Source organism: Ranitomeya imitator, chromosome 1, assembly GCF_032444005.1.
Source record: "Ranitomeya imitator isolate aRanImi1 chromosome 1, aRanImi1.pri, whole genome shotgun sequence".
Lineage (NCBI taxonomy): Eukaryota > Metazoa > Chordata > Amphibia > Anura > Dendrobatidae > Ranitomeya > Ranitomeya imitator.
Window position 1 is genome coordinate 590,735,625 of NC_091282.1, and position 14,068 is coordinate 590,749,692.

General features: G+C 45.7%; 1 protein-coding gene across 1 annotated transcript in view; it reads right to left on the reverse strand.

Annotated features, from left to right (window-relative positions):
* LOC138680570 (fork head domain transcription factor slp2-like) overlaps window positions 1-13,403 on the reverse strand; it is a 40,741-nt gene extending 27,338 nt beyond the window's left edge. Inside the window, exons 1-2 of the mRNA XM_069767922.1 lie at window positions 12,676-13,403; window positions 11,618-11,790 (exon numbers count right to left, since the gene is read on the reverse strand). Of these exons, the coding sequence (XP_069624023.1) occupies window positions 11,618-11,790; window positions 12,676-13,209 (707 nt within the window). The 5' untranslated portion in view covers window positions 13,210-13,403. The remainder of the gene's footprint in view (window positions 1-11,617; window positions 11,791-12,675) is intronic.
* Between the last annotated feature and the right edge of the window lie 665 nt (window positions 13,404-14,068).

The window sequence follows — 14,068 nt, forward strand, 5'->3', positions numbered from 1 at the left end:
GGCTCCAACACAGCCCAACACCGCCAGTTGCTGCTCAGAAGTGGCGACTGCACAGTCAACACATGACCCAGTGTTATTGGGTTTCAGTAACGTCAGCTGATCCTCTGCTGTGTATCCGGCAATTGCTCCTGCTACCTCCACACTCACACTACTACAGAAATGAAAGGGAACCTGTCCCTTCCTCCCAGGCGTTTGTAACTGAAAGAGCCACCTTGTGCAGCACTAATGCTGAACAAGGAACAGGTGGCTCTTTTAGTTATGCTCCTTGCAGACGCTGCACTTAACACTTATAAAATATGTGTCCCCTCATACCGTGAAACCGTCCCAGAGGTGGGACTTTCCTTCGTAATGAGACGCAGCACAGCCGGCATTCATACTGCCCGAGATCCCGCCCCGCAGTGTTTTCTGATTTTGTCACACTGTGGGGCTGGGATTCATGGGCATGCGCAGTGCATATCTTCGCCTGTCAATCTTCTCCCTCCGCCTTCTACAGACTGTGTGGTGTCAGCTGATCCCTAATAACATGCCAAGGCCGTGACGCCGCACACTCTGAAGAAGGCGGATGGAGAGGAGTGAGAGGCGAAGATATGCACTGCGCATGCCCATGAACCCAAGCCTCGCAGTGGGACTAAATCAGAAGACAATGCAAGGCGGGTTCTCGGGCAGCGCGGCCACACAGGCACAGTAAGCCTGACACCAAATGATGTCAGAAGACGGGCAGCGATAACTGCGCATGGCCAAGGTTTAGCATAACATCATGGGCTCCATGACAGATTCAAACTACGCTGAGGAGGCGGCACCCGGCTCCAAGGGGGCATGAATGCCGGCTGTGCTGCGTCTCATGACGACAGAAAGTCCCACCTCCGGGACGGTTTCACGGTATCAGGGGACACATTTTATAAGTGTTTAGTTCAGCGTGTGCAAGGAGCATAATTAAAAGTGCCACCTATTCCTTGTGCAGCATTAATGCAGCACAAGGTGGCTCTTTCAGCTGCTAACGCCTGGGGGGGTTAAAAGTTCCCTTTCAACTTGCTCCAACTAGGCCTCGGCCTACACTCTGCTCCTCCTGCTGTCCCTGGGCTTCAACACCGTCAGTTGTTGCCTGGAAGTGCTGGCTGCACAGAGAAAAACACTCGCTCATGTGTCAATGAGGTTCAGTAACGCCAGCTGCTCCCCTGCTGTGGATCCAGCAACGTGTCCAGTGACCGCCATGCTGGTACAACAACAGACATTAACCTGCCTCCAGTGCAGGCCTCGGCCTACACTCTGCTCCTCCTGGATTCCCTGGGCTTCAACATCGTCAGTTGTTGCCCGGAAGTGCTGGCTGCACAGAGAAAAACACTCGCTCATGTGTCAGTGGGGTTCAGTAACGCCAGCTGCTCCCCTGCTGTGGATCCAGCAACGTGTCCAGCGACCGCCACACTGGAAAAACAACAGACATTAACCTGCCTCCAGTGCAGGCCTCGGCCTACACTCTGCTCCTCCTGGATTCCCTAGGCTTCAACACCATCAGTTGTTGCCCGGAAGTGCTGTCTGCACAGAGAAAAACACTCGCTCATGTGTCTGTGGGGTTCAGTAACGCCAGCTGTTCCCCTGCTGTGTATCCGGCAACGTGTCCAGCGACCACCATGCTGGCACAACAACTGACAATAACCATGCCTCCAGTGCAGGCCTCAGCCTACACTCTGCTCCTCCTGGATTCCCTGGGCTTCAACACTGTCAGTTGTTGCCCGGAAGTGCTGTCTGCACAGAGAAAAACACTCGCTAATGTGTTAGTGGGGTTCAGTAACGCCAGCTGCTCCCCTGCTGTGCATGCGGCAAAAACACAAGTATGCTCCTCCTGCTGTCCCTGGGCTCTAACACCGCCAGTTGCTGCCCGGAAGTGCTGTATGCACAGTCAACACTTGCTGCGGTGTTATTGGGGTTCAGTAACGCCAGCTGATCCCCAGCTGTGTATCCGGCAAATTAGCCTGCTCCCCCCAGACTAAGACTATATCAGATATTAAACTTGCTTCAATTAGGCTGCAGCCTACACTATGCTTTTAGCATTGACCCTGGGCTCCAACACCGCCAGTTGCTGCCCGGAAGTGCTATATGCACAGTTAACACTTGCTGCTGTGTTATTGGGGTTCAGTAACGCCAGCTGCTGCCTTGCTGTGTGTGTGGCAATAACAAAAGTCTGCTCCTCCTGCTGTCCCTGGGCTCCAACACCGCCAGTTGCTGCCCGGAAGTGCTGTTTGCATAGTCAACACTTGCTGCCGTGTTACTGGGGTTCAGTAACGTCAGCTGATCCCCTGCTGTGGGTGCAGCAATAACAAAAGTCTGCTCCTCCTGCTGTCCCTGGGCTCCAACACCGCCAGTTGCTGCCCGGAAGTGCTGTCTGCACAGTCAACAGTCGCTCCTCTGTTATTGGGGTTCAGTAACGTCAGCTGATCCCCTGCTGTGTGTGTGGCAAATTAGCCTGCTCCCTCCAGACTAAGACTATAACAGCAATTAAAGGGAACCTGTTCCCCCCAGGCGTTTGTAACTGAAAGAGCCACCTTGTGCAGCACTAATGCTGCACAAGGAAGAGGTGGCTCTTTTAGTTGTGCTCCTTGCAGACGCTGCACTTAACACTTATAAAATATGTTTCCCCTCATACCGTGAAACCATCCCGGAGGTGGTACTTTCCTTCATAATGAGACGCAGCACAGCCGGCATTCATACCCCCTTGGCACCGTGCGCCGCCTCCTCAGCGTTGTTAGAATCTGTCACGGAGCCTGCCCTGTTATGTTAGACCTTGGGCATGTGCAGTTAGCGCTGCCCGTCTTCTGACATCATTTGATGTCAGGCTGACTGCGCCTGTGCAGCCGTGCTGCACGAGATCCCGTGGGGCACGAGATCCCGCCCCGCAGTGTCTTCTGATTTTCTCACACTGCGGGGCTGGGATTCATGGGCATGCGCAGTGCATATCTTCGCCTCTCATCTCCTTCTGCCTTCCTCAGACTGTGCGGCGTCACGGCCGTGGCATGTGATTAGGGATCAGCTGACGCCGCATACTCTGAAGAAGGCGGATGGAGAGGAGTGATAGGCAAAGATATGCACTGTGCATGCCCATGAATCCCAGCCCCACAGTGTGACTAAATCAGAAGACACCTCGGGCAGCACGGCCACATAGGCGCAGTCAGCCTGACACCAAATGATTTCAGAAGACGGGCAGCGCTAGCTACGCATGGCAAAGCTTTAACACAACAGCGCGGGCTCCGTGACAGATTCAAACAACGCTGAGGAGGCGGCGCCCGGCTCCAAAGGGGTGTGAATGCCGGCTGTGCTGCGTCTCATTACGAAGAAAAGTCCCACCTCTGGGACGGTTTCACGGTATCAGTGGACACATTTTATAAGTGTTTAGTTCAGCGAGTGCAAGGAGCATAATTAAAAGAGCCACCTTTTCCTTGTGCAGCGTTAGTGCTGCACAAGATGGCTCTTTCAGTTGCTAACGCCTGGGGGGTAAAGGTTCCCTTTCAACTTGCTCCAATTAGGCCTCAGCCTACACTCTGTTTGTCATGTAATCCCTGGGCTCCAACATCGCCAGTTGCTGCTCAGAAGTGTCTTTGGCACGGGTACTCCCTCCTGCCCAGCCTGGATCCAGCACGCCAGCTGTTTCCGGGTAGTGTCAAGGTCACTTAGACTCCAAAACATTGTCCTGTCGTGTTGCGGTCGGGTTTGCCGACTCCATGGTGCCTGCAGTTTAGGTTCTTCCTATGTGGGCTGCGGGAAGTGGCAATCAAGGCTGGTTCAGTAGTGCCAGTAAGACAAGCTCCCCCTGTAGGACTGTGGGTTTTCGGTAACTGCGGCCAGCTCGCGGCCTAGCTATTTTTTCTTTTCCTGTGGACCTTCTGCTGCCTATCTGAGTTCCAGCACCGTTAGCTGGTTCTTGTGAAGACAATCTTGACTAGGTCCCCCTGGTTCCAGCACCTTCAGCTGGTTCTGGGCTGACCTTTGGGTTAGGTGCCTCCTTCTAGGTATCCGAGTTCAACCAACGTCAGGTGGTCCTTGGTAGTGCTTTGTGGCACAGGTACCTCCTGCTTAGTAACCGGGTTACAGTACCGTCAGCTAGTCCTCGGTCGTGCCATCGGCTCTTCTACCTTCGGGTAGCCATCCAGGTTCCAGTACCGTCAGCTGGTTCTCGGCGGTGTCTTTTGCTCTTGTACCTTCTGCTCCCCATCCTGGTTAAAGCACCGTCAGCTGGTTCCGGGCAGAGCCTTTGGGTTAGGTGCCTCCTTCTGGGTATCCGAGTTCCACCAACGTCAGGTGGTCCTTGGTAGTGCTTTGTGGCACGGATACCTCCTGCTTAGTAACCGGGTTCCAGTACCGTCAGCTGGTCCTCGGTCGTGCCATTGGCTCTTGCACCTTGGGCAATGCATCCGGGTTCCAGTACCGTCAGCTGGTTCTCGGCAGTGTCTTAGGCACGGGTACTCCCTACTGCCCAGCCTGGTTCCAGCACGCCAGCTGTTTCCGGGTAGTGTCAAGGTCACTTAGACTCCAAAATGTTGTCCTGTCGTGTTGCGGTCGGGTTAGCCGACTCCATGGTGCCTGCAGTTTAGGTGCTTCCTTTGTGGGCTGCGGGAAGTGGCAATCAAGGCTGGTTCAGTAGTGCCAATAGGACAAGCTCCCCCTGTAGGACTGTGGGTTTTCGGTAACTGCGGCCGGCTTGCGTCCTAGCTATGTTTTCTTTTCCTGTGGACCTTCTGCTGTCTATCTGAGTTCCAGCACCATTAGCTGGTTCTTTGGAAGACAATCTTGAATAGGTCCCCCTGGTTCCAGTACCGTCAGCTGGTTCTTGGCAGTGTCTTTTGCTCTTGTACCTTCTGCTCCCCATCCTGGCTCCAGCACCGTCAGCTGGTTCCGGGCAGAGCCTTTGGCTTGGGTGCCTCCTTCTGGGTATTTGAGTTCCACCAACGTCAGGTGGTCCTTGGTAGTGCTTTGTGGCACGGTACCTCCTGCTTAGTAACCAGGTTCCAGTACCGTCAGCTGGTCCTCGGTCGTTCCATTGGCTCTTCTACCTTGGGCAACGCATCCGGGTTCCAGTACCGTCAGCTGGTTCACGGCAGTTCCTCATCCTTCTTGTACCTCCTGCTACAGTTCCAAGTTCAAGACCCACAAGATGATGAGCCTGAAGACCGAGAAGCAAAAGAACAAGAAGCTGCAGAACAAAAAGCAGAACAACATTAAGCATAAGACTAAAAATCAGAGCAAAAGATATTATCTAAATTATAAGCAGAAAAAGACTAAGCAGTGTATGGGGGTGAGTCCGTTCCTCCTCGTGGTGCCCCTGGAAAATACCTGCTGCTGCAGGCAAAACTGAACGCGGACAAATACTGTTGTAAATCTTTTGTGACAGGCAGAACGAAAGGTGTAATCTTCAAACTTTTATAGATAACTACACGAATGCCTGTCACAAATAAGAATATGATCAAGAAGAAGAAGAATATGAAGAAGATGAAGAAGTAGAATATAAAGAAGAATAAGAGATGAATAAGAAGAATGTGAAGAATTAAAAAAAAAAAGAATAGGAAGAAGGTGAAGAAGATGAATAAGGTGAAGAAGAAGTTGATGAAAAAGATGCTGCTGCTGAGGATGATGAAGAAGAAAGTGTGGGAGAAGTAAAAAAAAAAGGTGCAGAGCAAGGAAGTTGTGAAACAAATATCTGTCAAAATATTAAAAATCTAAACATAGTCAATATCTTTGTAACTCCAAACGTCATAAAAAAAAAAATGAATTCCTGCTATTCCCATTAATTGGGCTAAACCTCTATGCCTTTAATGTCTCCTCCACCTCCCCTGATACATTCTACATTATTCTTAGTTGTTTTCCTTCATGTGGAATTAACCTACAAGGAAAGAAAGAATTTAGTTTAATTCCGATATTTTTGTCCCATTGACTTGCATTGGTATCGGGTATCGGTATCGGTGATATCCGATATTTTTTCGATATCAGCCGATCCAATCTGATACCGATATTTTTGAATATCGGAAGGTATCGCTCAACACTCTTAGAGAGTGCTGGGGTTTGGGGATAGCGAAGGAGAGTGAAGATTAGTGGATCCAAAATTGTAAGGGCATATGTAAGCATGGTGAAAGAGTAGGGCCGGCGTCACACTAGCGAGTTTTACGGACGTATGAGCGCATAAAATACGTCCGTAAAACACGCATTACACACGGCCCAATGATTCTCAATGGGTCAGGTCCTATCAGCCGTATATTACTGATCCGTATTATACGGCTTTCTACGGCCATACAAAATCGCAGCATGCTGTGTTTGTCAACGTATTGCGCAAAAAATACACCAATGAAAGTCTATGGGGCGAGAAAAATACAGATTACACACGGACCAGCAGTGTGACTTGCGAGAAATACGCAGCGGTGTTAGAGAGAAAAGCCGGTAATTCAGTGCGGTGTACAGTAAAATCACACTGACAGCTTACAATAGAATAGGTAGAATAAATGTGTACACACATAGGTATATATATATACCTATTCTATGTCAGTGAGACACATATATATATATATATACATATATATATATATATATATATATATATATACTAGATTGTGGCCCGATTCTAACGCATCGGGTATTCTAGAATATGCATGTCCCTGTAATATATGGACAATGATGATTCCAGAATTCGCGGCAGACTGTACCCGTTGCTGATTGGTCGAGGCAACCTTTATGACATCATCGTCGCCATGGCAACCATTATGACATCATCGCCGCTGTGCCCGTTGCTGATTGGTCGAGGCCTGGCGGCCTCGACCAATCAGAGACGCGGGATTTCTACGTCGATGCTGTGCCGGTCTCTGATTGGTCGAGGCCTGGCGGCCTCGACCAATCAGAGAGCCGGGATTTCCAGGACAGACAGACAGACAGACAGACAGACAGACAGACAGACAGACGGAAAAACCCTTAGACAATTATATAGATATCGATTATATATATATATATATATACAGTGGGGCAAAAAAGTATTTAGTCAGTCAGCAATAGTGCAAGTTCCACCACTTAAAAAGATGAGAGGCGTCTGTAATTTACATCATAGGTAGACCTCAACTATGGGAGACAAACTCAGAAAAAAAAATCCAGAAAATCACATTGTCTGTTTTTTTTAACATTTTATTTGCATATTATGGTGGAAAATAAGTATTTGGTCAGAAACAAACAATCAAGATTTCTGGCTCTCACAGACCTGTAACTTCTTCTTTAAGAGTCTCCTCTTTCCTCCACTCATTACCTGTTGTAATGGCACCTGTTTAAACTTGTTATCAGTATAAAAAGACACCTGTGCACACCCTCAAACAGTCTGACTCCAAACTCCACTATGGTGAAGACCAAAGAGCTGTCAAAGGACACCAGAAACAAAATTGTAGCCCTGCACCAGGCTGGGAAGACTGAATCTGCAATAGCCAACCAGCTTGGAGTGAAGAAATCAACAGTGGGAGCAATAATTAGAAAATGGAAGACATACAAGACCACTGATAATCTCCCTCGATCTGGGGCTCCACGCAAAATCCCACCCCGTGGGGTCAGAATGATCACAAGAACGGTGAGCAAAAATCCCAGAACCACGCGGGGGGACCTAGTGAATGAACTGCAGAGAGCTGGGACCAATGTAACAAGGCCTACCATAAGTAACACACTACACCACCATGGACTCAGATCCTGCAGTGCCAGACGTGTCCCACTGCTTAAGCCAGTACATGTCCGGGCCCGTCTGAAGTTTGCTAGAGAGCATTTGGATGATCCAGAGGAGTTTTGGGAGAATGTCCTATGGTCTGATGAAACCAAACTGGAACTGTTTGGTAGAAACACAACTTGTTGTGTTTGGAGGAAAAAGAATACTGAGTTGCATCCATCAAACACCATACCTACTGTAAAGCATGGTGGTGGAAACATCATGCTGTGGGGCTGTTTCTCTGCAAAGGGGCCAGGACGACTGATCCGGGTACATGAAAGAATGAATGGGGCCATGTATCGTGAGATTTTGAGTGCAAACCTCCTTCAATCAGCAAGGGCATTGAAGATGAAACGTGGCTGGGTCTTTCAACATGACAATGATCCAAAGCACACCGCCAGGGCAACGAAGGAGTGGCTTCGTAAGAAGCATTTCAAGGTCCTGGAGTGGCCTAGCCAGTCTCCAGATCTCAACCCTATAGAAAACCTTTGGAGGGAGTTGAAAGTCCGTGTTGCCAAGCGAAAAGCCAAAAACATCACTGCTCTAGAGGAGATCTGCATGGAGGAATGGGCCAACATACCAACAACAGTGTGTGGCAACCTTGGGAAGACTTACAGAAAACGTTTGACCTCTGTCATTGCCAACAAAGGATATATTACAAAGTATTGAGATGAAATTTTGTTTCTGACCAAATACTTATTTTCCACCATAATATGCAAATAAAATGTTAAAAAAACAGACAATGTGATTTTCTGGATTTTTTTTTCTCAGTTTGTCTCCCATAGTTGAGGTCTACCTATGATGTAAATTACAGACGCCTCTCGTCTTTTTAAGTGGTGGAACTTGCACTATTGCTGACTGACTAAATACTTTTTTGCCCCACTGTATATATTAATATTTCATCCAGCGCGAGATACCGGGTTTTAAGCTAATTCAATTGCCGGCTTATGCGATCGCCTTCTTAAACCTGACATGACATGAGACATGGTTTACATACAGTAAACCATCTCATATCCCCATTTTGTTTGCATAATCCACACTACTGTTAGTAGTTGGGCTGTCTAGCGCAATTTTCTCCGCCAGAGTAGTAAAGCCAGTGACTGACAGATATGAATAGCCTGGAGAGGGTCCATGGTTATTGCCCCCCCCCCCCCGGCTAAAAACATCTGCCCCCAGCCACTCCAGAAAAGGCACATCTGGAAGATGCGCTTATTCTGGCACTTGGCCACTCTCTTCCCATTCCCATGTAGCGGTGGAATATGGGGTAATGAAGGGTTAATGTCACCTTGCTATTGTAAGGTGACATTAAGCCAGATTAGTAAAGGAGAGGCGTCAATTATGACACCTATCCATTATTAATCCAATTGCATGAAATGGTTAAAAAAAACACACACACAATATTGCAAAGTATTTTAATGAAATAAACACACAGGTTGTTGTAATATTTTATTACACTCTCAATCCACCTGAAGACCCTCGACCTGTAACAAAGTAAAAATAATAAACCAACAATATCTCATACCTTCCGACAGGTACGGACTGGAGCTGAAATTCAGCCCTGGCATTTGAAATCACACAGGCCCATGCTGTCACTGTCTCCAAGCACCAGATGGGATATATTATTACTAATATTACCCTGGAAGGAGGAAAGCAAGATTTACTACCAGACCAATATTTCTAAGGATACCCGTGGCCTGCTGGGGTAAGTGACAGAGTCAGCAACTTGGTGCTTTGTTACAACTCTTAATATGCGAGTGTCTTGAGAACACCAATTCTGTTAACAACGTAGCAGACAAGGTGGCCCACGATCAGACAGGCCCTTCTGGCATTTGCCAGAATTGCCAGATGGCCAGTCCGGCCCTGCCTTCCGATGATCTGTCACGTCCCACGATGTAAATCCATCTGAAGGGGTTAAATTATTTTACAGGCAGGAGCTCTGCTATAATGCAGCTGTGCTCCTGCCTGTAAAACCCCAGCGAATGAATGGAAAGTAGATCAATGACCTGTAGTTACCTTCATTTGCGGTGATGCGCCCTCTGCTGGATGTCCTCATATGAACTCGAGCCTGGGAAAATATTCAGAAAAGTTCCCAGGCTCAAGTTCATATGAGGACATCCAGCAGAGGGCGCATCACCGGGACTGAAGGTAACTACAGGCCATTGAGCTTATTTGCTGGGGTTTTACAGGCAGGAGCACAGCTGCATTATAGCAGAGCTCCTGCCTGTAAAATAATTTAACCCCTTCAGATGGATTTACATCGTGGGACGTGACAGATCATTGGAAGGCAGGGCCGGACTGGCCATCTGGCAATTCTGGCAAATGCCAGAAGGGCCTGTCTGATCGTGGGCCACCTTGTCTGCTACATTGTTAACAGAATTGGTGTTCTCAAGACACTCACATATTAAGAGTTGTAACAAAGCACCAAGTTGCTGACTCTGTCACTTACCCCAGCAGGCCACGGGTATCCTTAGAAATATTGGTCTGGTAGTAAATCTTGCTTTCCTCCTTCCAGGGTAATATTAGTAATAATATATCCCATCTGGTGCTTGGAGACAGTGACAGCATGGGCCTGTGTGATTTCAAATGCCAGGGCTGAATTTCAGCTCCAGTCCGTACCTGTCGGAAGGTATGAGATATTGTTGGTTTATTATTTTTACTTTGTTACAGGTCGAGGGTCTTCAGGTGGATTGAGAGTGTAATAAAATATTACAACAACCTGTGTGTTTATTTCATTAAAATACTTTGCAATATTGTGTGTGTGTTCTTTTAACCATTTCATGCAATTGGATTAATAATGGATAGTGTCATAATTGACGCCTCTCCATTATTAATCTGGCTTAATGTCACCTTACAATAGCAAGGTGACATTAACCCTTCATTACCCCATATCCCACCGCTACACGGGAGTGAGAAGAGAGTGGCCAAGTGCCAGAATAGGCGCATCTTCCAGATGTGCCTTTTCTGGAGTGGCTGGGGGCAGATGTTTTTAGCCAGGGGGGGCCCAATAACCATGGACCCTCTCCAGGGTATTAATATCTACCCTCAGTCACTGGCTTTACTACTCTGGTGGAGAAAATTGCGCGGGAGCCCACGCCAATTTTTTCAGCCATTTAACCCTTTAATTTAATAGCTAGACAGCCCAAATTTTGCACATACACACTACTAACATTAGTAGTGTGGAATATGCAAAAAAAAATGGGGATATGAGATGGTTTACTGTATGTAAACCATGTCTCATATCATGTTGGGTTTAGGAAGGAGATAGCTTTAAAGCCGGTAATTGAATTGCCTGCTTTTGCAATCTCGCGCTGGATGAAATATATATATATATATATATATATAGATAGATAGATAGATAGATAGATAGATAGATAGATAGATAGATAGATAGATAGATAGATAGATAGAGACAGTATATATGTTGTTACGATTTTTTTCAAACATGGATCCATTGTATGTCCGTATTGCAAGCCTGCGAGAAAATCTCGCAGTACGGATGCCATACGGATTACATATGGAGGATGCCATGCGCAAAATACGCTGACACACCCTGCCTACGGAGGAGATACGGACCACTATTTTGGGGACTTTTCTGCGTATTACGGCCTTAATTTACGGACCGTATTGTTTTACGCTGAGTGTGACGCCGGCCTAAGAGTGGGGAAAAAAGAAAAGCTAAGTACATGTAATAAACAGTAATTACTGTTACCTTCTGGTCACTTCTGGTTTATTCCTGGTATAATTCTGCACCACATTTATAGAGCCACACTTAGATGCAGCCACACAGACCACAATTGCAATTCATAACTATCAATACATTAATGAAGGAGCAATATTTACCATGTTCCATTGCTATTTTAACCCTTACCCCCTTATATTACTAAAATTATTACATAGGTTATGTACCTGCGAATTCGTCTTCTAGCCCTGCGGCGTTGATAATCTCCACAAGAGAATGCTTCTAGGTTAGCAGGGTGCACAGCCCAATAATGTCCCTTTCCATTATCGCTCCGTCCAGCTTTAATAAAGCACTCATTAAGAGAGAGATTATGGCGCACGCTATTCCTCCAGCTCTTGTCCTGGTACATACATGATATGTGGATATTGTAATATTGTCATTGTCATATTACATGCATTTCATAAAAAAGTAATAGTTAATATTGGAATGCTTTATCCTTAGAGACTTGAGATAAAAAATAAATGTTTTAAAAATATACACAATTTACCCACAATAAAAACAACATAATATAAAATCAGAAACATTGCTACCATTTTTGTGCACAGCAAATACATTAAAGATGAATACAGCATAATAATTGTGATTCTAGTTTTCCTGTTGCATTGTGCTTACAAGCTGAGGGAGAAAATGCAGAGGGGACCTTAAAACATAAATAAAAATCAGAAGAAAAGCATTGTAAAAAAATATGAGTGTTACAAACTGAATTAATCTAGTAGACAAACTGATAAGATTCATATATTTTAAGAAGTCAAGGCTTTACATCCAATGCAAAATACCATACATCCCATTCAATTTGCCACGTTACTCTGAGAGTGATTTAGGCTATGTGCACATTTTGCTGCGGATCTGCAGCGGTTTTGACATTGCGGATATGCAGCTGTTTTCCATGAGTTTATAGTACCATGTAAACTTATGGAAAACAAAATCCGCTGTGCACATGCTGCGGAAAAAAACGCTGGGTTGTTTATTCCGCAGCATGTCAATTCTTTGTGCGGATTCCGCTGCCGGTTACACCTGCTCCATAATAGCAATCTGCAGGTGTAAAATCGCAGGTGGAATTCGCAAAAACCAAGGTAAATCCGCGGTGATTCCGCAGGTAATCCGCAGTGCAGTATACCTGCGGATTTACAAAAACAGGTGTGGAAAAATCCGCAGAGATCACATCTACGTGTGCACATACCCTCACAATACTTTATTGAATATTTTCACAATTAAAATAAGTTACCTGATTGTGGTAGTATGGGTAAGTGTTCATGATCCATTGGTATATGTCATTTAATTGGAGTCTCTTCTCAGGGCTGGACAAGATTGCCCTTGAAATCAGAGCTATGTAGGATTGATTTGGCTTTTCAAGCCTATTACTCTCCTCTTGCTGATTGCTTTCAAATTTACTAGTTTTCTCTTTCATCTGGCAGTTATTTGTCTCTGTTTTTTCTTTTGATTTTCTTTCCATGGTTTCTAGTTTTATTTCCTCAGTGTTAGAGATGACTTTAGGATGGATCATTTTGTTTTCTTGACTACTGATAGAGTGATCCATCTTGTGTCTTGTCTGGCTGTCCTCAGTCACTCTGATTTTCTCTTGTGTTTCATAGTTTGTAACAGACTTCAACAAATCTGTGGGTAAAATAATTACTTCTGCTTTGCTTTGCATATTTTCTGTCACAGCTGGATGGATAGTTTTTTCATGGTGCACGCTTGTCCATCCCATTAAGGAATCTATTAGAAAGGATGCTCCCAGTGTATGGACAGCAGAAGACATTCTGTGTCCTGTAACACCAAGCAATCCAGTTTCCTTGAATGTATGTTGTAGTTCTTCTTAATTAGCTTCTCTTTTTATTTTCTATTAGTTCTTCTTGAAAAGGTCCCTTACACTTCACTCTCACACTCCATACTCCCTCTCACTCAGTAGCTGTGCTTTCTGCAATAGGTGCCTATTACCAGTTCTCTAATTGTGTCTGTTTATCCTTAGAAGCTTTGTTATCTGTGAGGATTTACACCCTAATCCTGCAAATAACAGGATTAAAACACATGCCAAACACAAATCTACCCATCAAACAGGTAATAGGAAAGCACACACTCTGTTGTTCCAAACAGAGGAGACAAGCATCACATATAATTTAAAAAAAAAAACCTTAAATAAATTCCTAGCTCTGCCAGGAGGATTTTAAACATTACTTAGTGCTCTAAAAGACAAGACATCATAAATTATTGTTGAGGGGTTAAGTATTTGGACATCCCAATAACAAAGACTACCAATTTTACTCAAAATAAATCTCTGTGACGTGAATGAGCTTTACACTTACCAAAACTTTCATTTATTTCAATGGAAAGAAAATGTACTCGCAGCAATCACTTGCATCGGTGAGGAATTAAAGAGACTCTTGTACAAACTTTTACATTATGGACTGTACATTCCTGCATATAGCTGCATGGATGTACAGTAGATCATAAAGGTTTTTTTTCCTTTTTATTTTCTCCACTCCATTGTGGAGGTACCGAGCCCCGATATTACTGCTGGCTTATGGGTTAATTTTTCTATTATTCATCTGGGCAGTTTATTTTGGTCAACTCTGTGGGTGTGTACAATCAACCCCCTATGACACTGTAAAACCATGGAA